Below are 26,788 nucleotides of genomic sequence, written 5' to 3'. Positions count from 1 at the left end.
GTGTTATTTAGGTATTCCGTATCATTACTATCTCCGTGCGTACCTTATACTTAAGTCCAAGCGTCATAACACCATGATTTGAAATCTGCACGCAGATGAATGACGTCAAGCCTGTTCGAGGGGTTTGGATTCAAGGACAGGGACCGAGGAAATCTCCGAGTTTATATAATTAAATTGTAAGCCAGCCCGAATAACAACAACAACAACAACAACAACAACAACAACATGAACACGAGCAAACTCACGTCCGCACGCCAACGGAGCTATAGATCATTAAACAAATTATATTACAATACGCATGGCGATTATTGTAATTAATTTTTTTTTTTTTTTTTAATGTACGAATAAAACGTTTAACGTCGAAATTATAATAATAGTCATAAAAACAATACGTGTGTATCCCCACCTATACGGTTTATGAAATTAAGGGTGTTCCTATACCTACTATCTAGGTGTATCTTATATTTTATTGACGCGAAACGTAATAATAATGCGATGTATTATGGAAAATAATGTATTATTATTATTATTATCATATGTATATCCTAGATACGGCCCCGTACAGGTGGTAATAATAATAATAATATTTTCTCGCGGTGTAATCGACTCATTCGGCGAAGCAACGCATTTACATCGCCTCTCGTACATTATTCACCACCTCCGGTGGGTTTTTACGCACACGCCACTGCAGTAGTGTGCCGGCGCACGCCACTTACCTACCTATACCGCGCGAGACGTTATTATAGACCACTACGGCCACTGCACGGTCTGCTTCAGAAAACATTACCGTCACCACTCTCACAACGCTGAGCGACCGACGACGACGACGACACGAAGACATTGTTTTCGTATAGTCGTTTACGGCAAAAACGATAATTTATCTTAAAAAAATAAATAAATATATCTGTAACATAAAAATAAATAATAATATTATATTATACGTCGATCACTACGACGGCGACGACGGTACACGCGATATTATTGTACTTAATCATTTTTCTGTGGTCTCCGCAGATGTGCCGCCCGCGTTCCGTTCGATCGCCGCGAGTGCTGCACACGAACCACCCCGTCGTCGTGATCAAATGACTCGACCGTCGTCATCGGTTTAGTTATTTTCTATAATTCCGCTATCGATACGCCTCTTGCAAACGGACGGTTACCACGCGCGAATTCGTTCGTATTAATTTCCAGTGCACCACAACACACGTACATACCTATATCTACATAACGCGCCCGGAGGATTCGTAACGCAAGTCCGGTAAGTACCACATCATGCACACACGTAGAAGTTGTAAGATACCTGCTATTATTACTATTATATCGTCCCATAAAATACCCTATTTCCGATTTCGAGAACGAATAACTCTGCAGTAATCCTGTAGAGCAGTAACAAGGTCAGAACCTATTAGAAAATCTACCGCGCACATCCGAATTTGAATAAAGTAATATTATAATTATTAAATGGCGTCCTTTTCGCTGAGGAGGTCACGCGATAAATCCATTTAAAATTGTACATCGTACACTTAGCGCTCCTATGGTATTGTTTACGTGTTTACGCATCGATGTTAATGTGTCTTGTCTTGTCGTGTTAGGTTTAACTCAATATTTTGAAACATTGTAAGACGTCCATTTCTATATTATACAGTATAAAGTTAGGTAGGTACTTACCAACATGCATAGTTAAGTGCATATTAATGTACTATTTAACATTTATGATATATAATATACGTTTGGTCTATGTACTAATGACTTTTGCCGAACTATTTTGATAAACACCATGCCAAACTACGATTGTACCTATTTTTTGCTTTTAAACGATTTTAATTGCAACGCAAACATTTTGAATAGTTAATCATAATTACCAACCATTGGTATGATCTCGACTTAGATGTCGTATTTACCTTAACTTTTCGTGACATTGAAAAAAATTATATTAAATATCAAAAATTCAAAAATAATAGCTATAATGATTACAATTTCATACCGCAGGCTATACCGCAGTACTATACCTACTATTATAATTCGTATTTTGTACGTATAAATAAATAGTAGATAATATAGTTATATAAATATAAAATATATAGCATAAATAGTATAATAATGTCAAATGTATAGATAATATTAATGAACTATGAAGGATTAAAAAAAATTTTATAATTTTTTTATATAAGTATTGCAATAATTACGGATTCTGTCAAGTTGCTATTTCTATTCACCTAGACCTAATATTGTGACCTGCATTAGATAACGAAATCGTCGTTCAGTCTCATGATTCACATTTTACCTTAGTGGTATTTCACATGAAAATGGTTAAAAGTATGTGTAAACCAGTTTACTGAATTTTAAATATTGTTTGACATGTTGGAAGTTTGTCCAACAATGTACAAAATATCGAACGAGATAACGACGCGTAAAAAATCATTTAATGCACAATGCTAATTTTTAAACTCACAATGTCATATTTTATGCTTTGTAGTCCATATTATAATTTGTTGAACTTATTGTTCAGATGTATGTTTTATTTTGGGTGTTGTAAATGGGGATGATTATATCAATATATCATCGAGGCGTTGATTTAATTAGCATAAGAATTGAGATCACTTAACTATCGATTAATTCGATGAACTATTGGAATTATAGCACTCGTGTATTTTTTATATATCCTATAATATATAACAATAACAATTTTTAGTTCAAAAGTACTAAACAATAATGATAAAAATATTGTATGTTATGATTTTTGGTGTATTATTAAATTAAATATCATAATATTGATTATAATGAATATTAAATAGTTATATAACCTCTAGTCTTTTTAATTAAAATAAAAATAAAATACTATAACACATACCCAAATCGACGATTTCAGGACTTAAAAATTTGATAACACAAATTATTTTATTTTAAATTTGCAGAAAAATATTCTGTGTCTGTTGCTATTTTAATATATAAATTGAAACGCTGAAACATTAGTAGAATATCACCTTAAAATCCACATCTACACAATAAATTAATGTATTAAAGTGTCAAATAACATTTATATATAATATCTAGGAGTCTATATTAGTATATTATAGTAAAAATAAGAATAATTCAAATATTAAATAAGAGTTAGGTATTAGGTTTTAATAAAACATGGTTAATTTTTTGTGATATGATGGTTGATTATAGTCTATAGTTACTTTTAATGTTCACATCAAAAGGGTTTCGACTTTTCTAGCATTGAAATGTATAATAAATGCTAATATTAAATAAAAAATATCATTTCAATACGTTTTGTCGACAGCACCTATGTATAGCATTTGATATTTTAAGTCATCAAAGAATATAAATTACTTTTTATACGCGATAATTTTTTGTTCAAGAAGTTGTTTTAATTTTAAACCGATATCTAACGAATGGTATAAATTTGAATCTACTTAATTTTTACAAATTTTAAACGGTCTCAACAAGTTATCTATTTTATTCTATTTAAGTCGGTTAATATTTTGTTAACATTTAAATAATTTAGCATAAAATTCAATTTGAAAACTATAGTTCGTAATAATATTACTGTAGTTAATTATTTTTATAGGTGCTAAATTAGATTTTTGAATGTTTAATAATAATAATAATAATATATATATAATATATAATAATATATTCTTTTTACGTCAAAAACAAATGTTTGATTACAAATATAAATATATATTTATAGGTTTTTACCTATAAATATATCAATAAAGATCACTGACTAATATTAAATTTACATCAACACGTAATTGCGTAAACATGATATAAGTGGGTATTTCGTCTTGGGTGACCAATAGCGGCTTTCCCGTGCGGTGTGCGTATTTATTTCATATATTATGTTATATATGGATACAATCCACTGAGGTCATTATTATGAACTGTGTAGTGTGTGTATTACAACTATATTTTGCAAAGTGGTTGATGGGAATATTTGATTTACAAATTTTGGGTCAAGCACCTGTGCTTTAGATCTACATATATGTACCATAAACGTTTTTTAACTTCTAATATTTATGTAATATTTCACAATAAAGTCATATTTAAAAAAAAAAAAAACTTCTAATATACATAATATTATTATACACAAATTTATATTTTAATAAAAGGTATTTTTATTTTTTTTCAAAGAAGCGTTATTGAGAAATTATCGCTCCTTAAGAATGAGTTAATTATCTACTTACACTTGGAATACCGAACGGCAAACACACTTATATAGATACTTATATCGTTACCACTTTCAAGTACATTTGTAAATATGTTGTACATGTGTAGGTATATAGTCATATAAAATATATACAATTACTGCACTCAATAATGACTGAGTACAATAATAATTTGAGTACGCAGAACTTGGTCAGATCTAAAAAAAAAACACGGAAGTATATTACTCAAAACAAACGATTCATAATTGTATTTGTATTTAAACGCTTTTATTTACGTACACATAGTTAATATAAATTTACCAATGGTGTAAAATGATGCAATAATAATATGATACTTTAATAATAAATCCAACTACAATTTTTATTTTTCTGAACGATGTTTTGCCTACCGTCAAGAACTTATCTAGCTATACACAGTAGCCTACAATAGAACAATATTATGTACCTCGTGCGAACAACGAATACTAGTATATATTATTGTTTGCACATTCCAATGATGTTAAAAAAAGAGATAAATTGTTTCTAAAATTCTTTCTACTCGACTAAAATACTCATTAAACCGGCTCAGTTATTTGTATTCGTATGCATTGAATATTTACTTGAATATGTATAACTTTTACATACTATTCAAAGTATTATTTTTATATAGCTGAGAACAGTCTTCAATTTTTCATGTCATCAAAATCGCGTTGTTAGGCATTATTTAAAATCATGTCATAGGATTCCACTAAAATTATAAATCATTTTAAAAAAAAAAAAAAAAAAAAAACATAAATAAAGATATCAATTATCAATTACATTAGGTTCTAGGTTCTTGCAAAGTTGATTTTTCGTTATGAATATTAGGAAATAAATCAAGAGAAAGTTTCAGTTTTCGATTGCTCATTGACCATTGTTTAGATTTTTATATGGTTTGTATATTTTACATGTTTATAAATGAATATTAGTACATCATTTCTTCGCAAGAAATGTTTTTTTTATTATTTTCACATAATATGATACTAGAAAAGAGAAGAGTTAATCAATATTCAATGATTAATGTGATTCATTAACTCGATTATCCAAATCTGAACCGATGTATATCAGATAGGAACTTAAAATGAAATTGCTAATTTATCTCCGTAAAACGATGATGTTCGTCACAAATGCACCCAGTCTAATAAACATAGTCGTGGCCGCCACTGCTACTGCCGCAGCCGTTGCGAATTCATTTTATACACTGTGCAGTGTGCATAGTGCATTAAATATAGGTACTCGTTGGCCAGACACTAACAACGGTTTGAATTCAAAATACAAAATTAGTCGGGCACATTCATTCAGACATTAGTTCTGGAATAAAGTAATGGGGTCAATGGGAAAACGATTTTACAATAATCTAACAATTGTTTACAACACGTTGCCAATAACTGGAAAACTATAATATTATTGGAGACCGGCTAGGCAATGTGATCTTGTATCTACCCATAATTGAGTCATTGCCGTTCAAATCGACTAACGTATTAATGCTCAAACTAATTAAAAATATATTTGTATATTATTTTTCACAAGCCGGACTGGTGTAATACACGATACACAATATACATATGCATTAAAAACATAATAAATTCATATTATAATAGCTTGGATAAAAAATATTATTATTATAATTAATTCTCAAGGCAAAATCACAAATATCCTATAAAATAACTCATAACACCATTTCTACGCAATAATAATATAATATTATGATTTTAACAATATTATGAAATATACTGATTAATAATTATTACTACAGTCTCCATTTATCTGTAGTTTTTGACAATCTGGTCGATTCTCGAACACAAGCCATGGTTCGCAAAATGTAAATACTAATTATTTAATAGTAATTACATATTTTTTCGGCTCTTTCGTTTCGCTTGCAAGCTTGTATGGTATATCATAATGATAATATATAACAATTATTTTTTTTTCAACACAATCATCCTGCCCATAACAATTTTTTAATCTGCAGTATATAATATATATATAGTTAAAATATTTTTCATTTAATTATTATTTTATTTAAAATACGTGTTCAAACGAATATACCAATATAGGTATACATGCTCATATATATTTTTACCGACAACTACGCTTGCACTATTATTATATAGCGACTCTATCTAAATAGTAACCTTACATTATAGGTATCAAAGATATTTCTAGTGGTTAATGTATAATTTTATGATATTGTTAGTTGTTACCAATCCCAATCGCATAACCTTGACCGGCAATTTTTGTTTTCTCGCGGTTACACCAATTATTACATTTGTTGTTACATAATATTATTATACACAGCCACCATAATGTGTATCTATAAACGAGATACGCGTTCGTGTTTCAAACACAGTCGCATCCCACCGGGTCGTATTATAGTAGTACCTACCTACCTAATACACCGGATAGTTGTGAAAGTGAAAGACTTCAAAGACTGTATTATAGAAGAGGAGAATTAACGGATTTTATATGATTTATATATAAACACTTATTATATATACTGAATTATGTGTATTTTAGCGTAGAATTATAATTATAATCATTACAGAGAACAGGTGAAAGAATCCAGTTAACGCATTCAATACGAAAAAAGCACTCCTTAATCCTTATGAATTATGATACGCATCTATAGTTTACGATAAAAGTGACGACTCAAGCATTCAAATATTATTATCATATAACATAGTAAATAATAAATATATATGATAGATGCTTGTGCAAGCTTACTATACTATAATAATAATGTGTATACAAACATATATTGAAATATTAATATTAAAGACTCAGGCGGCTGCAGTGTGATATTTGGTGTCCTTGACCAATAGTATAAATGTGTATTATATTGTATACCCATGTGTTGCATTATTGCCGGGAAAACAATTTCTTCCATATAATAGTGTCGATACTCGATGGGATGACGAATTTTGTCGTCCAGTGATTAATGACTGTATAATAATATGTGAGATGTAACCATATACGATAATCAGCTAAATTACCATATTATTTAATTTTCTACTGCGGTAATTAGTCGATAGTGGTAAAATTAATATTCCCAGGAATAATATAATTTGTCGTGGATACGCGAAAAATAAAATAATCAAGTTTATATATCTACCATCGTTCGTGTTATAAGTTATAACTCCCAGCGGTCGACTTTTATTGCTCTCATCAGAGGACGTCCACTGTCTACACAATATATCCTCCTAGATCTTGACCCAATTTCCGATCGGCCTCTTCATTCTGTAAGAACACATGCATGCACATAGGTATAATAGGTACATACTTTGGAAATATAATATGTCGCGTTTATTTTGCTATGACCTTTCCCAAATGCACATATTATCTTAGAGTTCAGACGCGCGCACTTTATCTTAGCGGTGATAAAATATATTATTCATCTTATAAAATCGTCGCTAATCGTAATATAATAATGAATTAATAAACATTGTAATTTTAAATATCAGCAAGATTACGAATTGGCTGATTGAACTTTGTACCGTTGTAAGCATAAAAGTGTGAAACGCGTATGTAGGTAAAGGTAATCCGATTTAAGTACGTCATGTAAATGACAACGAACGTGGATGATGTTTCAAAATTCTTCGAAAGACAAAATAACAACGCTGGATATCTGTTGACATGCTTAATACGACATATTTGTATAAATTGTTTTGTGCAATGTCATCGATTTCTAATAGGCAAGAATCTACAAAAACGCTATTTTTCTTCAAACTGGTATTATATTATGCGTTTATACGAACTCGTGTTTTCAGGGTTGTTTTGATTATTAACTGTAGAGTAAATATAAAATAATACACTAATATTAATATTATACATATATTAACGCAAAATTTTGGCCGTAATGTAATACATTGTATGAATTACCTATATTTATTTAACAGGGCTTAATATTTTATAAAATCATATACTAAAGTATTAAATTTGTAAAATTAGTTTTATTTATCTGTTACATATTGTTATTTTTTATATAGGTACTATTGCATAGTGTCGATTGACAAACCTATTGTATATTTTTATCATATAATATACAGCATTACAGTTGTATGTAATAATACACCTACACGTATATACAATACAACCGATATGTATATCATCAGAAGTTAAATAATTTAATTATATTTCAATGGACCAGAGAAGTATTTTTAATTTTAATTATCTATAACCATAATGTGTGCCGTGTGTGGTATAGTATAAATAGGACATTGGCAATTATTAAATTAAATTCAACTATGTTTCATTATTTCCAAAACATAGTATCTACCGTTACCATATATATATAATTTATAAATATTAACTCATAACTGCATCAAACACTATGTGTCTATTATGTGTAACCATTAGTCGAATTTTGATTTAAAACTTATCATTGATATATTTTTCCTTTGTTGGAGTATATCGTATTTTTCATACGAATTAATTAATAGAAAATCTTGATTGAAATAAAGTAGTGATAAACATAATCTATCCAAATTGTTCAGAGCACAAGCCTTTTCATGTGGTGCGATTAGTTTCACAGTGATCAGGGCTCACGTCTAGAGTTGACCAAAGTCGGAGGGCCTGACCTGAAAAGTTTGAAAACCTCTGGATTAGCCCAATAAAAGACAGAGTAGGAAATTCAAACAGACACTTCCAAAGTTTAAATACACCTAAAATACATACATTTTGCAGTGCTCCATTCAGTCAGTGTAAAATATTGTAATAAAATAAAACTGAAGTAGTCAACTAAATTGTCTCAAAATACAAGAATTTTAAATTGCAAGAATTAATAATAATTAGAGAAAAATCATCATAATTATAAACTATTTATATATTATGTTTCGTGGACTGTATACAGTGGAGCAGTCGATCGTATTACTTTTATGTGGTATAATGTATAAAGCTAAAGTGCAGGTCCACAATTCACCAGTTCATGGGATACCTCCTGGCTCCTACAGCTACATTATATAATCGTGAAATCGTCTACTTATTTTGTCTATTCCATAATATTATAAATTATAATATTGATTTTTTCAAATTTTGTTACAATTTTTTGTTTGTTATATTCGTATCCAATATCCTCGAACGTTCGTATTATGATTTTTGACATCGCCATGTCATTGAAAATAGATGGAAATGCGTTTCATTCTACTCTTAGAGGTACCCTGATATATCGAAAGCTTGCATAATCGTAATCAACGTCTTTACCATAGACAATACTTACTCGTATGGTGTATATATATACAATATCCAGATCTTATTATTGATTTTTATTTCTGACTAAAACAAGGTCTTATTAATACAATATACTTATATTGAGCATATTATAACTATACAAGTTCTCATGAGCCCAGCGACAGCGACTGCGGTTTACAAATTATATGACATCAATCAGACTGTGACTTATGAGGTTGAGCAATTGTTCAAACGTATATATATATGTATATGCACAAATAAACACCAAAATTCTTTATACATTATACAGGCACACAGTGTCTAATATATATACATATTATTATATTATACAGTGGTGCTGTGGATAAAATACGATATATGATGATAATAATAATAATAATATAATATAATATAATAGACGTAACAGCAGTGGTGAGCAGTATTACCTAGTACCTATATGGTGTATGTGTGTAGTGTGCACGTAGCACGTTGTGTTGCATAATGTAGATCATAATGTACGATTGTGAAGTAATCGGTGGTGCTTGTAAGAAAGAAAAAACTAAAATTAATAATAGGTCTATATGTGCAGCAAAAATAACAGTGATGTATAATATACATTAAAAAAAAAAAATTAGAAATAAAAATAATAAAACCATGCACACTGCATAATATGATTAATACAGTCTATTATTCATATTCGAAAATCGTATATTATTATGTTAAAGAGTCGATCACAGATACTAAAATCATTATATGCCAATATGCCCATTGTAATTATATATACAGTGAAACCTGTATATAACGGACAGTCGCGGAACCAAAATAATTGTCCGTTATAAACAGGTGTCCGTTGTAGACGGTTTCAATGTTTTAAATATTACAATTTGTACGTACATTTGTATTGTTTTTTATTTTATAATATGTATTAGGTATAATCTGTACTAATATGTATTATATATTATACACTATACACATACATTAAAATTTAATGCGCCGACTGCGAACCGATAGAAACTGAATAAAAACGTTTGATACTCATGGTTATCATTTATACGTACATATTGCAATTTATAACTGGATATTTCTGTTAAATTGTTGTACAAATTTAAACTTTATAAATTCAATAGGTAACTCGCAATTAGCGTTATCGTAATCATCGATAATGTAATTGGTCGTAATCCGTGTTTTCACTTAATGTCCTAATTACGTTTTTTTATCAACGTAGTATGTATGTATTTTTGTCCGTTATGAAATTGTCGAGTAAAATATTAGTGTCCGTGTCCGTAATAGAAGGAGTCCGTTATAGACAGGTCGAAATACATTGGAATGCCTATCTTTTTGCCGGGACCTGGTAATTTTGTCCGTTATATACAGGTGTCCGTTAAGTCAGGTTTCACTGTATTTAATACATTTTATTTTATGCAAATTAATAATTTTATGTGAGCGACAAGAAACGCTTAACGAATGGATCGTTGTTTTTACTATAATTTATAGGCGTAAAGATACACAGCATAATATTGTTAAATCATAAACAAGGTCTAACGACTACACATGCATACACCATTATACACACTACCATATACTAGTTATGGAAATGAAACATTGCGAAAGCCGAATTTGTATTGTTTATAATAATCTCATTTTTTGTTTAGAATTTTATATTATTGTGATATTGTCATTCGTTATGTGTAAAAAGTATGTGGGTAGGTGGCTGCACCGTATTATATGAAACATAAATTCAATTTTGATGTCAGTTCTTGGAAATTACTAAATACATACGTATAGCAAGGTTAAATGCTATTTGTTTATAGAAAGGTAAATACACGCTTTTAAAAGTATTTAAATTTACTATAATATAAAAAATATGCGCTATGCGTAATATAAGGTAACATATTATGCTCCTAATAAAGTGCTATAATTTTGGGTTCTTTATGATCCTAAACACACTGCCTAATTGGATTTTAACTTGACATATAATTGTTTATAATTTTAAATACATTCATCACTTCGTTCAGAATCTAAAAAGAAACTAGATTGACACTGCACTATTGGCCCCACAACCCACCACTACATACCATAAATCTATTAAAGTAACACAACATTCTTATAGTTCCATAGCTCCGATGTCCAAATCAGGTTAAATAAAAAGTCACTCAGTAAAAAATTAAAAATGTTTAGTGATATTTTATATGCTACTGGACTTTGGAAAAAACCAAAGTGTAATGCACCTTCTTCCCCTCCTTCCATACACCATTGATGAAGACAGTCTATATTTTTAAGGATATTTTACTATGACAATATTTATATGATTATAGTATATTGTTTTTTTGACAACACAAGTAGTATACATTGTATAATAATACTTATATTATTATTTCGTATAATATTACTTGCTATTAATTATTATTCAGAATATGTCAAGTGTACTATTTATTTTCTCCCTCTGACAAAAAGTCAACGTAGGGACATAGCAAATGTTTTTAGTTTAAAATATGATGATAAGATTAATTCATTATAATATAAAAAATAATAACTCAGAGTTGGTTCTGCTAAACATAAATTTACTATATCTATATGTTGTGCAATATGCGTGGATCAGAGAAAGAAAATCAAGTTTGTTAATGACATCATCCTCTTAATGTACAAATTATTTGTATAAAATATAAAATATTTGTAATTATTTCAGACGTACCTTTAACATTATGAATAAGTTTGTGGTATAAATAGATTAAAATAAATTTTAAAAATTGCATTATTTAATATTTATAGTACCTAAATTATAATATACGAATAGGTAAAAAGAACGTACCAATAATATTTTTTGAATTACGACAAAATATTTAACTACGGTTGTTATTGTTCATTTAAATATACAATTTCGTAAAAATCTGAAATTTAAATGTAATATAATAATAAATACCTAATAATAATAATTATATTTTTAAGATAGTATTATCATAACTCAATACCGACGTACCTACGTCCTACTATAGAATGGTGTGTGAATAGGTTTGTGGGGTATGATGGTTTAGCTAAAAATTATTCTAAATATTTGAAATATTTTGTTGTGTATTGAGTATTGGTAATAACTAATAAGTTTGAAGTGTCTATGATCAATGTTTTTGAATTATAATATAATAACTAAAACATTTTTTGGATAGTTCGAATTGTCATCAAAATTTAAACTACAAACGTTCATAAAAATGTATAGCCTTGCACTTAACTTTTTTGTTAATTTCATAAGTAAAAGTTTTAAGGAACCATGAATTAAATTTTTGAGCTATTTGATTGAGAAAAAAATCATACTTATAAAAATAAATAAAAATGAATTCGAAAATATTTTATAAACTTGTAAAAGTCTATAAAATGCTATATTAAAGATATACATATTAAGAGGACGCTATATACACAACCATTTGTTGACTCCGTCTTACAAGTGCACAACATAGCAAATTTACGCTCAGCAGATCACGTTTAACTACGTTACCTTAAAAATTAGAGTAAATTGACCTATTTTAAAACTTGATGGTAAGAAAATTATATGTTCGTATGTGGGTTTTTACGATAACTTAGTTTTTAGGTGAGTTATGGGCATTTTTAATTTACGCTTTTTTATATACGCGTAACTTTCTACAAAATTGAAATATTGTAAAAAAAAACCCTCATACAAACACAGATAATATTCTTACCATCGAGTTTCATAATAGGTCAATTTACTCTAATTTTTAAATTAACAGAGCTAAACATGATCTGCAAAATGTACATTTGGTATGTTAAGCATTTGGAAAACGGAGACAACAAATGGTTGTGTAGCGTCCTCTTAATGACTAGCTGAATCCATGCACTTCGTATCCCATTAAAAATCCTACCTCTTATATGGTTAACATGTGTGTTAAATATAAATATATAAATATAAAAATAATAATAAATAATATACCTAATATATAAATATTTACCTGTGATTATGCTAGTAGTATATTTGTATACATATAGATAAATTATTAAATAACAGTTAAATATATTATGATAATCTGACGACGATATTAAATTTAGTTTATCATTATATGTAGTTTTATTCGTTTTATCGAGATAAGTCTGACAATTCAAATATTAAATTGAATAATATTAAGGCCTATTACTTTTTAACTTACCCCATCTTCTGCCCATAGATCTAATATATATCTTTGTACCAAATTTTCGAATAGGTACATTCAGTAGTCAGTACAAATTACAAAGCATATGTGAATAGTGAATTGTCATTAATTTTGTTCAATACACATGTTATGTATGCGAATTTTCTCACCGCTGAAACCTGTAATAAGTGTTATTACTGTATTATTTATTAACTAATTAGTAATTATTAATTACACTTATAATTATTTCCAACCACTAACACGTTGATATGCAAACGTCAATGACTGGTTAGATTCCTAAGTTTGTAAATTTTCAAGGATAACAAGATACATTTTAGAATTGGCATAGATTATAGATACTTAAATTTTATGTAACAATATATTATACCGTTTGGTAATTGTTATTATAACAATAATACTTAAATTTATATTGAATTTGTCATGTAAATTTGTTTAATCATAATTTTGGATTTGTAATTGTATTCTTATGTGTGGATTTTGATCATGTACATAAAGTTATAACTTATAAGTGAATAGTTATTTTATAGAACAACGTATTACAGATATTAGTGAATAAGTGCAAAGTATTCGGTTTGAGTTAAAATCTAACAATAATAATTAATATTCCTTAATTCTTAAAAATATTGAAATCGGATTAATTGATGAAAATTTACATTGCATCAATAATGAGAATAAAATAAATATATACCTTTTTATTAAAACTGAGAGATAATTGGGTATCTGTTTGTTTATCGATCAAAATGGCTTTTATTACAATATTAAATTATTTTTATTGCTTGAATAATAGTTAATTGTTTACCCCGCATTGGCGTTTTTATATAGTGACTACCTAGTAGATAAAATTTTATATAAATAATAATAAGAATATATTTTTGTGACTGATTGGCTTATGCGTTTTTACAAATCTGTTTATTTAGGGTGTAGCTATAGTAGTCATACATAGTTAAAAGATTAAATTATATAGCTTATTAGAGATAATAAATTTAGAAGTTGCAATATTATATTGTAATATAAACTATACCTATTGGCTATTACCTATAATAGTTACGATGTTACATTTACAAACGATGAAACCTAAATCGAATGCTTTTTGTAATGTTACATCGACAAGGTGAGGATTATAGACTGATGTAGTAAATAGCACTACTGGTATTAATTGTTTCATTAAAAAAATTCAGTGAATCGTGAGTTTTCGAAACAATGTGAAACTATATAATAATATAGTATGATTCTGGTCTTTTTTTTAACATGCTAAGAAATCCATGGAATAATATAAATCAATTTCTCTCTGTTTCGCAAAATCAAAATTATCATCTGTTTTAATTAATAACAATTGATTACTAATTGTTTGTTTTTTGCAATATTATATTATATAGCAATGCGTCCAGAATTGCCAATCGGATTAACGGAGCGACGGCCTCCATTGGAAACTCAACAGTCAACAATATGGACAAGGCGCCAACAAGCTGTTTGCGTAAGACGTGCTTACAAGAAATATGGACAGAGCTCAAATCCACACGTTATACTTGATGGGCTTAATATGACCGTCCCAAAAGGATGCATGTAAGTTTGTTTAAATGATTCTTTTTTGAACGAAAAAAAATTCGTAAATATACATTTAACGTAACTTAACCTAACCTACGTTTACGAATTTTATTAACCCAACATATATACGTACATAGGTAGGTAATGTACAAATGCATAAGTAATACTATAATGGCACATACGAAAATTACTTTTGAATGATAGAATTATCGAATAATAACGTTTTTAAACAATTGTATAAAATTATCATTAATGATTATCATAAAGGAAATTTAATTTTTTATGTTTAAGTTTAAGAAGTAGTTATAATGTTAATTAATAAGAGTTCTGAGAACGGAAAAACGAAAATGCACTTATTGTACTTATTTTGTGACATTGAAAAACCTAAAACCTAACAACAAAAAATAATGTACAAGTTAATCATGTTTTGATTTTAATATTACACAAGATGTCGAGATTGATATCTATGATGATTATAAAAATATTAAGCCGGTTGCTACATATCATAATTTGTTTATGGTACCTAAGTGGACAAAAAAAAAACACAAAGGAAATAATACATATAGGTACTTACTACATTAATAATTATAATTATCATTTGGACTATACGCGTGAGGGTAGTAGGGTACTTATTACGGTATAATATAAAATTGCGGCTCCAAATATCTATGTATTGTATACGTGACATTCATTTTTAGATATGGTCTTTTGGGAGCTAGTGGATGTGGAAAAACTACATTGTTGAGTTGTATAGTTGGCCGCAGAAGACTGAACGCTGGTGAAATATGGGTATTAGGTGGTAAACCGGGATCTGCCGGCAGCGGCGTTCCAGGACCTCGTATCGGATACATGCCTCAGGTATTACTATATAGTTACGTCCTTGCTCTTCAGCAGTTATTTTGAGTACAGCAGTAGAAATTAACCGATTCTTATTCTAATTATTCAAATATTTTTTTAAAGGAAATTGCGCTTTACGGAGAGTTTACAATACGGGAAACTATGCAGTTTTTCGGCATGGTAAATGGCATGACGCCGGATCAAGTGGATGAAAAAATAGAATTTTTACTTAAATTTTTAATGTTACCATCGGCCAGTCGGCCGGTTAAAAATTTGAGGTACTTACTTAATAATACATTTCTTTATAAAATTGTGTTATTAGCTGAATAATAACATACCTTTTCGATGCATTTTGGTACAGTGGTGGACAACAACGAAGAGTTTCTTTTGCTGCGGCATTGTTACACAATCCGGAATTACTGATTTTGGACGAACCTACTGTTGGCGTTGACCCAGTTCTTCGGCAAGGGTTTGTATAACTTAAATATACCTATAAATTGATACATTTATTAACATGTGTTTTTACACAGAATATGGGACCATTTAGTCCATTTAACTAAGGATGGAGGAACAACCATTATTGTAACCACACATTACATCGATGAGACTAGGCAAGCTCATATGGTAATTATTACATGTATAATAATGATAAATACAATTTAAGATCATAATTTCAAATTATTGGGATTTTTTTAATTAATTAAAGAATGATGGTAAAAACTCCTGTGATGACACAAATTTGTTTTTAAAATGAGAATAACTACCCATGTTAACTGTAAATTATTTAACGGATAATTTTTCTGAAAATGTGGACGTATCAAAATTAAAATTCAAACCAATAGTTCAATTTATTCAACTCTGTGTAGTAGATCAGGATAATAGTCTCATTATAATAATATGTTTAAAAGACGATACACCCGCATGTGTTTTCTCTGTCTAACAAATAAATATAACCAGTAGTTAATATAATACAACCAGTTTTTTATGAAATTATTTTATCAATACTATTATAAATTATTTGGTTTTTAATATCATAAATACCTACCTGTGTTTAACAGATTGGTTTGATGAGAGGCGGTAAATTTTTAGCTGAAGAATCGCCTACATCGCTGTTACAAAAATACAATTGTCAATCACTAGAAGACGTTTTTCTAAAGCTTAGTGTCATTCAAAACCGTGGAAAACGGAGGCGTAGCAGCATTTTGCATGACATAACAGCCGCCATTACTGTTCCGGTAAAAATTAAATCATAAAATTAATATTATAAACAATTTAAAATATAATTATTAAATAGTATATAATATTAATGAACTATTGTAAACCTTTTTCGTAGGAGTCATCCCCCGTGCCTGCTATCGAAGCGCTAAATTCGATATGTGACAACTCATCAGAAATGAGCGGAGAATTTGGAGACAGTATTAGTCCCGTTCCACTAAGTAAGCGTATGTCTGTATGTTCAATGCAAGTCAACAATGCGGAAATGGAACTTCCACCAGAAGTAAACACAAAAATGACACTTTTCGATCAATGCAAAATATTTCAGACACATCACATGCGAGCATTAATATGGAAAAACTTTCTATGGATGTGGAGAAATGTGGCGTAAGTGACCTTAATATACGATGAGTATCTTTAATATAAAACTATAATGTATCTACATTAATGAAATAAAATCCCATAATTTTTAGAAATTAATTTACATATTATGTTAAATTTGTAGTTTTTATCATGTATAAGCAAGACTTGCATGATATCTGATAACAGTGATAACCGATAGAATTATTAGGTATAGAAACAAATAAATTATTAGGTAACACTAAATTACCTTATATGGTAATGTAAGTATGAAACCATAAACAACAATGAACAAATTTAACAATGAGTTTGACAGAAAAAATTGTAAATCCAAATTTATGAATTTATTTTAGTTGGGGCCATTGTTGAAAATAGGTTATTTGAATAAGAAGTAAGCAAATAATAAATTATTTAAAAAAAACAATTGATTTTTAGATTCTGAGCCGAGTGATGAATGTATTGATTTTACAACGATGTGTGTGTGTGTTTTTTTTTGTGTCAGTGTTCAGCATAACTAGTCGGAATAATGCTTCAATTTTAAACTTTGGGGGTGGTTTCCGATGGAAAAGTGAATATCCTTGGTGCATTATATAGGTCAAAAGTAAACATTTTCCAACAGTTTTCAAAAAAATCGAGAAAAACAAAAAAAGTGACAGAAAAACGAGAATTTTTACGCAAAACTATAGTTTTCGACCAAATCGATTTTTTTACATGGTTTTAATTCAAAAACTAATCACTGTAAATACTTGAAATTTTCACCAAATGTTTATGTTAGTGTTATCTATATACAGTTTAATTTTTTTGAGATATTTATAGACCACTGAAATTTTCGATTTTTATGAGAATTTTTTTTTGAAGTGTCGGTAAAAAAATTTTGGATGACCACCAAAAAAACTTGAAAATTTAATACAAGGTTCTTTATGAGTTGTTCTTATTGTAGATAAAAAAATCAAAAATCGTTAGTCACAATTTTTTTTATAAACATTTATAGTTCATATTTTGACTAAATACGTAAAAATTACGGCAATGTTCAAATTATCTTAGATAGAAATTCATAAAAGTTTTTTTTTTTAGATCTAAGATTTGAAAATTTAATACAAGGCTCCTAACATATTTTTACAATAGCAGTTGAAAAACAAAAGAAATGCATAGCCATATTTTTTTTTATAAGCATTCAAAGTTTGAATTTTGACAACATATTATGTAAAAATCACGAAAATTCGTAAATTATTTTATGCTAGAAATTCATAAAAAATTTTTCTTTTATATCTAAGATTTAAAAATTTAATACAAGGCTCATTATATATTTTTACAATAGCAATTGAAAAATAAAAGAAATATATAGTCACAATTTTTTTTTATAAGCATTTAAAGTTCAAATTTTGACTAAATACGTAAAAATTACGGCAATATCCAAATTATCTTAGATAGAAATTCATAAAAGTTTTCCTTTTTAATTCTAAGATTTGAAAATTTAATACAAGGCTCATTTTTACAATAGCAGTTGCAAAATAAAAGGAATACATAGTCACAATTTTTTTTTTAAGCATTCAAAGTTTGAGTTTTGACAACATATTATGTAAAAATCACGAAAATACAGAAATTATTTTAAGCTAGAAATTCATAAAAAATTTTCTTTTTATATCTAAGATTTGAAAATTTAATACAAGGCTCATAATATTGAAAAATAAAATAAATGCGTAGTCACAATTTTTTTTTTACAAGCATTCAAAGTTTGAATTTTGACAACATATGTAAAAATCACGAAAATTCGCAAATTATTTCAAACTAGAAATTCATAACAATTTTTCTTTTTAAAACTAAGATTTGAAAATTTTTAATAATCTATAATATATCCTAGACAGATAAACCGTCTTCGCTCAGAATCGTTTTTCGTATACAATGATATAATATCATTGGATTCAAATTTAATTCCATCCATTACAGTAACCCACTTGTAACCTACTGTACAGCAGAGCGACATACACGACTTACCCGCTTTATATATATATATATATAGATAGGTAGATAAAGATAATGGTTAAAATATACTAAGTATAGCTCACACCAATATTCAATTAAGTTTATCATTATGTAAATTTATTAATTTTATCAAGAAAGTTCTGATAATTCAAATATATTCAATTGAATTATACTTGGGCTTATCATTTTTTAATTTAGCCTATTTTCCGTCCATAGGTCTAATATATCTCTGTACCAAATTTCGTCGCAATCGGTCCAGCCGTTTAGGAATGCATAAAGGAAAAACAGACGGACAGAAATCCATTTTTATAAATATAGATGTTATTTTATTTTTTAATCAACTTTCATTTTGTTTGAGATACCTAAAATTATAAATAATAAAATATGTTGAATTATAGGTATTTCAAATTCCCGAATATCAACGTTATAATATATATTTTTGAACTCTTGTTCACTATACTATATATACAACATTATAGTTACTGTACTTGAGAAATTAAATTAATATTAAGTACTATAAAATTAAAATAATATGATATTGGTACGATAATTTGATACACTATTATCTAATTTTTTATATAATGCTATAACATAATATATAATTCATGTGATACTACCTATTTAGGCATACAGCGAGGTTATGTATAATACGACTTTGTTTCAAAAATATTTACCTATAGTTTTACTTAAATATTGTTATAAGTATGTAGTAGATCACCCCCGAGTCCATAAAAGTATAAAACATCAACTACAATAAAGTGGTCAATCATTTGATGCACAAATGTATTACAATTTTATACTTATCTGTATGTGATAACAATATAGCAACAGTGTAATAAATAAATAAAATAATAATACGCCTATATAACTAAATATATTTTAGAACCATTACTAGGTGCCTTGAAGTTATTTAATGTTTAATTGTTGCTTACAGGGTTATGATGTTTATTGTCGGACTTCCTGTTGCCCAAATCGTGTTGTTCTGTCTGTCTATTGGAAAAGATCCTCATGGCTTGCACTTGGCTATCGTTAACCATGAAAATAACAACAAACCGTGCCCGCCAACTGGATCTTGCGAGATAACTCAACTCAGTTGCCAGTTCCTGCATCAGATTGAACTACGTCGACAAGTATTAGTGAGTGATTTTTTTAAATTTTTGAATTAAAATCGTTAATTACTATTTTATAAACAAATTGCATGTGAACAGTATATTTTTTTCATATATATTATTTTAAACATCGTAACAATTACCAATCATGTGTATAACTATACAATAGGACTATTTCGATGACGAAGAATCCGCTTTTCGAGCAGTTAAACGTGGTAAAGCTTGGGGTGCTATATCTTTCACTTCAAACTATTCAACATCACTAAAGCAACGTATGGATGACGGGTCGGATGCAACGGAGTGGGCACTAGATGATAGTATTGTCTCCATTTGGCTCGACGAATCAAGTAATTGATCTTAATTTTTTTCTTGTAATCCTTTTTAAAATTTAAATACCCTTATCATACAAATATAAGATAAATAAATTCAATGGAATTATAATTGTTTATATTATTATTGTATCAACAATATAACTATACAATTTTGATGTATATGGCAATCATTATTTCAGATCAACAAATATCTATGCTGCTTCGACGAGATCTTGTGTATGCTTTCGAAGATTTTGTTAAAACTGTGTCAGTACTTTGTAATTTTAGTACAAACGTCGTAGCAAGCCCTATACAGGTAAATAATCATAATTATTTTTATTTATTTATTTTACAATAGTAAAGGACAAAAAAATTCTGTTACACAACTATATGGATGTTTTATGTGTTTATAATTTAGTTAATATTTTTGTATCTATTTGTTTATTAGTTCAATAAGCCAATATACGGTCCATATGTACCAAATTTTACCGATTTTGCTGCTCCAGGGGTCATACTCACGTGAGTATATAGTAATAATTATTTATATTTATAGAATTACTATCCATATGACCATATCATTAATAAGTAATGAGTTGATGAAAAATCTAAAATCTAAAATTAATTTCTGAAATGTTATAGGATTATATTTTTCCTAGCCGTAGCTTTAACATCTGGTGCTATGTTGATTGAAAGGAACGAAGGCATATTAGAAAGAAGTTTAGTTTCGGGTAAATTTTAATACTCCCATAACTTAATTATTAATAAAGAATAGAAATAAATTAAATATTAATATAAGTATTACTATATTATTTTACTAGGTATAACCGGAATTGAAGTACTTTTAGGGCATGTAGTGTGTCAACTTTTAATCATGGTGTTCCAATCATTAATGGTCATTGCATTCGCATTGGTTATTTTCGATGTTACCAACGAAGGGGATGTATTTTGGATATGCTTATTAACGATATTGACTGGACTGTGTGGCATGTGTTTTGGTAAGAAACTGTACATTTTAATATCACAATAAAATTTAAACTTATAATTTAAAAATATAACGTGTTTTTATTAAATACAGCAAAAAATTACTTCATATGTGTTATAGGATTTGTAGTTTCTTGTGTAACTGACAGTGAAAGGAACGCGACTTATTTGGCTATGGGCAGTTTTCTACCGATTGTTATGCTTTGTGGTTTGTATTATTTTATAATATCTGTTTTATTACCTATATGATTATAATATTATAATTTATGATACTGGCCAGAGATATAATAATAATATATTTATATAATATGTTTACCAATCATCAATAATGAGATTGAAATATGACTCCTTATATATTAATATTCTCTATTTTTCATCTCAAAATCATGATTATAGAATACAGATAATGGATCCTTGTCCAAATGCAAGTACCTAACTATAAATTGTTCATTTAAAATACATAATAGGTAAACCTATAATATGTTAATTTAGACGAAATATAATAGTTATGCTTATGCTAAAAATTTTAAATATATAATGTGTGTATATTTGATTATTTGAGTAAATCATTTAATATAGGTACTTACATAATTGAATCATACAAATTACATTAAAAGATATAACTAGTTTCTCATAAATGACTATTTATCCTTCAATTTTTAAAAGCTTTGAAATATTCACGATTTAATCTTTATGAAAATATCTTTTACTGAACATATTATGCAATATTTTTATGATAACTGTGTGGAAAAGCATCACATTTAAATATTTAATACAAAAAAACTGATTATTTTCTTCTTGTTTTTAGGCATAATATGGCCAGTGGAAGGAATGCATGTGGTGACCAAATCAATAAGTTTTATTTTGCCACTTACGCAGTCTACGGAGTCGATGAGATCGATGTTGGCAAGAGGTTGGCCAATTACTGAACCTTCTGTTTACATTGGTTTTTTTTCTACAATAATATGGATTTTTGTATTCCTCACATCTAGTGTATTATTGATTAAATTCAAAAAAGGATAGTTTATATAAATACATTTTTTTTTACTGCAAAATATGGACTACATACCAACTACGAGTAATTGTTAGATATCAATAGTTTATATAGTAACATATCATAATATAAAGTTCCTTATATTATGCTTGGATCACATATATCATAATTCATAATATATTAACCTCGCTGGGCTAGCGGTGTGCACTTATATCAAACGGTTTGTTTTAATTTTAATACATTACCTAATTTTTTATTATTTCCGAAGCATTTGATATTAAACTAAATATTTTATTATTTGTTAAAATTGCTAATTAGTAATTCATAAAATAACAATAAAAATGATTGAAAAAAGTATGTATGTAAATACAAATTAAAAACTAAAGGCAATGTATTATATATATTATATTAAGAGGGCGCTGCACACATATTTGTTGTCTCCGTCTTACAATTGCGTAACTAAGCAAATTTATGCTTAACTACATTAGTGTAAAAATTAAAGTAAATTGACCTATTAATTATTATGAAACCTAATGGTAAGAATATTATCTGTTTTTATATGTCGGTTTTTTACAATAATTTAGTTTTTAAGTGAGTTATGAGCAGTTTTAATTTACCCTTTTTTATACACGCATAACTTGCTATAAAATTTAACTATTGTAAAACACAATATATAAAAACACAGATAGGGTTCTTAACATCAAGTTTTATAATAGGTCGATTCACTCTAATTTTTAAACTAACGGAGCTAAACGTGATCTGCTGAACGTAAATTTGGTATGTTATGCACTTATAAGATGGAGATAACAAATTTATGTGTAGCATCCTCTGTGTTTATTACAATATTACTATTCTAAGACTTGTACCTACTTGGAAATAACTTTTATATTATTTTACTGCATAATTCTTACATTTACATTATATTATTTTGATCACAGAAACATTTAAATTACCTAATTTTTAAACTAATTTTTCTTGTATAGGTAGTAGGTACCTACATACATTACCAAATAAAAGACTTTGCATTTGTATACATAAGATAATATTTAATCTATAATCTATAGGATATACAATATGACTTATTACATATATTGGTAAAAGTAAGTAATATGATCTATATTATAATTGTTATATTATTAGAGTTTATACTGTTTAAAGGAAATGTTATTGTAATAATAATAATAATAATAATAACAAGGGTAATATAATTAATAACGTGAATAATTTTAATATTCATAATTTTTACTTTTTAGTAGTTTTTACTGTAATGATTGTAAAATATTAAACTGTAGATTTTTTTGTAAAAATATAATTTAAAACAGTATTGTTAATATCATGTGAATCATGTTATTTATAGTTAAAACTTAAATTAATTTAAGATAGTATTATAACTTTTAAAACATAATTGAATTCTTATTTGGTGAAATAACTGTTCATTTTATTTTACATGTTACGTTTAATATTTACCATTTTTATTTTATAAATGTTTAAAGTTTTTTCAATTATTTAAATTGATTGTAATATTTTTTTATTTATTTATAAAAAAGTGTTCATACTATAACAAAATACATTTGTAATTTGTTAATTGTGATGGTTGAGATTTTAAAAATTGTATGTTGATTTTGAATAACCTAACAAATGACCTATAGTAAAATAGAAAGTGCGACAGCAAATATAATATGACATAATAGGTAGAAATTGTAGAAGGCTTGATGAGACTAACTAGACTAAGCTTCCCCTCTATCAATTGTTTTAAGTACAGGTCTCATGCATCCTGATCCTAATAATTGTGATGATTGTAAATGACAAAAATGTATTATCAAGAATTCAAGATCAAACAGAAAAAATATTTAGTATCAACCTTCAACCGTTTTTTTATCGGTAGTCATCCACGGGTGCCATGCTAAAAAATTCAATGAATATACTTAATAATATATATTTATTTTCAAATAATTATTGACGATAATTAATATTAAAAATATTTGATCAATTATTACTTAGTTCTTATTCAATTAATTTATTTATAATGACTTACTCGCTTACCATATTACTGTCGACAATCACTCCATAACAAAAATCAAAACATGTTCAACACATCCAAACAGGCCTCATCTTCTCATTGATGGATAAACATTAAACTTTAGCAAACATCTTTTATACGCCAATATGTAGGTCACCACTTTCATGAATTTGCAATCTCATTTCGGAAATTCATAATGTCGCTATCATTTACCCTCAACATCAGTTACATAAATGACGCATTAAAAACAACTTTTAACCCCTAAACTCAAAACTAAAACATGTTTTTTATTATTATTATAAAGGCCTTAGGACACTAGCATAAAACTAAGCTAACTAAATAACAAGTACAGTAAAATAAGACACAAAATATAGGGTTGGAAGCAAATATATACAAACTAGAGGAGGGTACTTAATGAAGCCAGCCTTCAAAATAAAAGAGAATACTATTTTATAATTGTTATATATTTGGTGTTTAAAATAACAATAAAATGTTATAAAGATTATTTAACTAATAATAATGTGAATCACAATTATTGTCCATATTCATGCGACCATGTGCTCAGCATTTTAAACTGAACTTGGATTCCCATATGAACTCATATACAACATCGATCATTAACAAGTTGAAAATTAAACTTAAATTAAAAATTCACACCATGCATTAAGATAATATGAATTATGTTTAACGACCCGCTATGGTATTTTTTTTAAATTTATTTTTAAACTTAAATAGTTACATTTTCAACATATCTATTAGGTAACATTTTAACTTTAAGTTAATTTTTGATTTTACAATGATTTTTTTGATAAATATATTTTTCTGCTGAGTATATACTGCATATTATTTTATTTTTCTAACCAAATATTTTAACGCTTTGTCTATTACCTACTATAGAAACGAATAAAATGTAAAAATGATCTAATTGGCCTATTCCCAATAAGTATAAATACAATTAATCTGATTAATGGTTACTTACTATTAGATATTTATGATTCATAAATATAAATTGTCTTCAAAGATGAAAATATTGAATAAACTGCTATGTTTACGTCACATTTATCCACAACCACTACTTAATATAAAATTACGATTTCTTTTTAAGTGTATACGATAACCAAAATAATGCTTACCTAGTTTTTCAACTTCCGTATTTTTTCGGGCAGTATCTAGTTGGTAGGTATATTCGAGAGGTAAACATTTAAAATTCCCACCAGTTTTCAAAAGCATCTGGAAAAAAAAATGTTAAAAACAAGAATTTATATTCAAAATCAGTTTTTAAAATATTTGGTTTTGCTATGTTTTTTAATAAAAGGCAAATTAAAAATAAAAAAAATAAAAATATTTTCTTTTCTTTTTTTTTTTTGTAACTCAATAACTCTCAAATAATCGTAGATACTTGAAATTTCAACCGAATGTTTATGTAAGCATTTTCTATAGGTACAGCATAAAATTTAAAAATACTTTGCCTCTTTTAAACCTATTTATAGACATTACAAATATTTCGAATTTCATTATTTTTATATATAATATCGAAAGGTTTCTCGTAGTTTTTGTACGTGGAAATTTAAAAAAAAGTTGAGCATTATTCTATAATAATTTTCTATGAGCTTCTGAAGTTAAAAGTTTGAAAATCTTCGAATTCGTTGTACATTGATCACGCTAGTCAAGTTATTCAATACACATTTATTCGTAAGTAAGGTATATTTTTGTCGAAAATTTAATTTTCATATTTGGTTAGTCAACGGCTAAAATAGAAAATGTCTCAACAAGTCAAAAAAAGTAATTATTCATACTTATTGTAGTTTTTTTTTAATGATTTATAACAGTATTATATTTATGATGAGAGATTTTTAATTTGTGTAAACTACGGTGAGCAGAATAATAACATTAACATACCAAGTGCAAAATCTGACATGA

The 26,788-nt window shown here is 27.6% G+C and overlaps 1 protein-coding gene across 1 annotated transcript; it reads left to right on the top strand.

Annotated features, from left to right (window-relative positions):
• Window positions 1–675: 675 nt before the first annotated feature.
• Window positions 676–25,700, top strand: osy (ABC transporter oskyddad). Its single transcript, XM_015508770.2, has 16 exons — window positions 676–1,258; window positions 14,890–15,076; window positions 15,757–15,916; window positions 16,019–16,173; window positions 16,257–16,364; window positions 16,426–16,519; window positions 16,954–17,130; window positions 17,229–17,497; window positions 20,388–20,589; window positions 20,732–20,909; window positions 21,074–21,189; window positions 21,322–21,392; window positions 21,513–21,601; window positions 21,692–21,868; window positions 21,976–22,062; window positions 22,663–25,700. The coding sequence occupies exons 2-16, from the start codon at window positions 14,892–14,894 to the stop codon at window positions 22,875–22,877; spliced, it is 2,283 nt and encodes a 760-aa protein (XP_015364256.1). The 5' UTR covers window positions 676–1,258; window positions 14,890–14,891; the 3' UTR covers window positions 22,878–25,700.
• Window positions 25,701–26,788: the final 1,088 nt, after the last annotated feature.

The sequence above is a fragment of the Diuraphis noxia genome, unplaced genomic scaffold (genome assembly GCF_037042655.1).
Source record: "Diuraphis noxia isolate RWA-SAM2 unplaced genomic scaffold, SU_Dnox_SAM2 contig0005, whole genome shotgun sequence".
NCBI lineage: Eukaryota > Metazoa > Arthropoda > Insecta > Hemiptera > Aphididae > Diuraphis > Diuraphis noxia.
This window is presented reverse-complemented; position numbering and strand designations above follow the sequence as displayed.

Bases quoted from the DNA above. Each gene is read 5' to 3' on its own strand.
- osy (XM_015508770.2), top strand. From the start codon at position 14,892: ATGCGTCCAGAATTGCCAATCGGATTAACGGAGCGACGGCCTCCATTG. The intron at 16,174-16,256 runs GTACTTACTTAA...ATTTTGGTACAG, and splicing joins CGGCCGGTTAAAAATTTGAG to TGGTGGACAACAACGAAGAG. The intron at 20,590-20,731 runs GTGAGTGATTTT...ACTATACAATAG, and splicing joins AACTACGTCGACAAGTATTA to GACTATTTCGATGACGAAGA.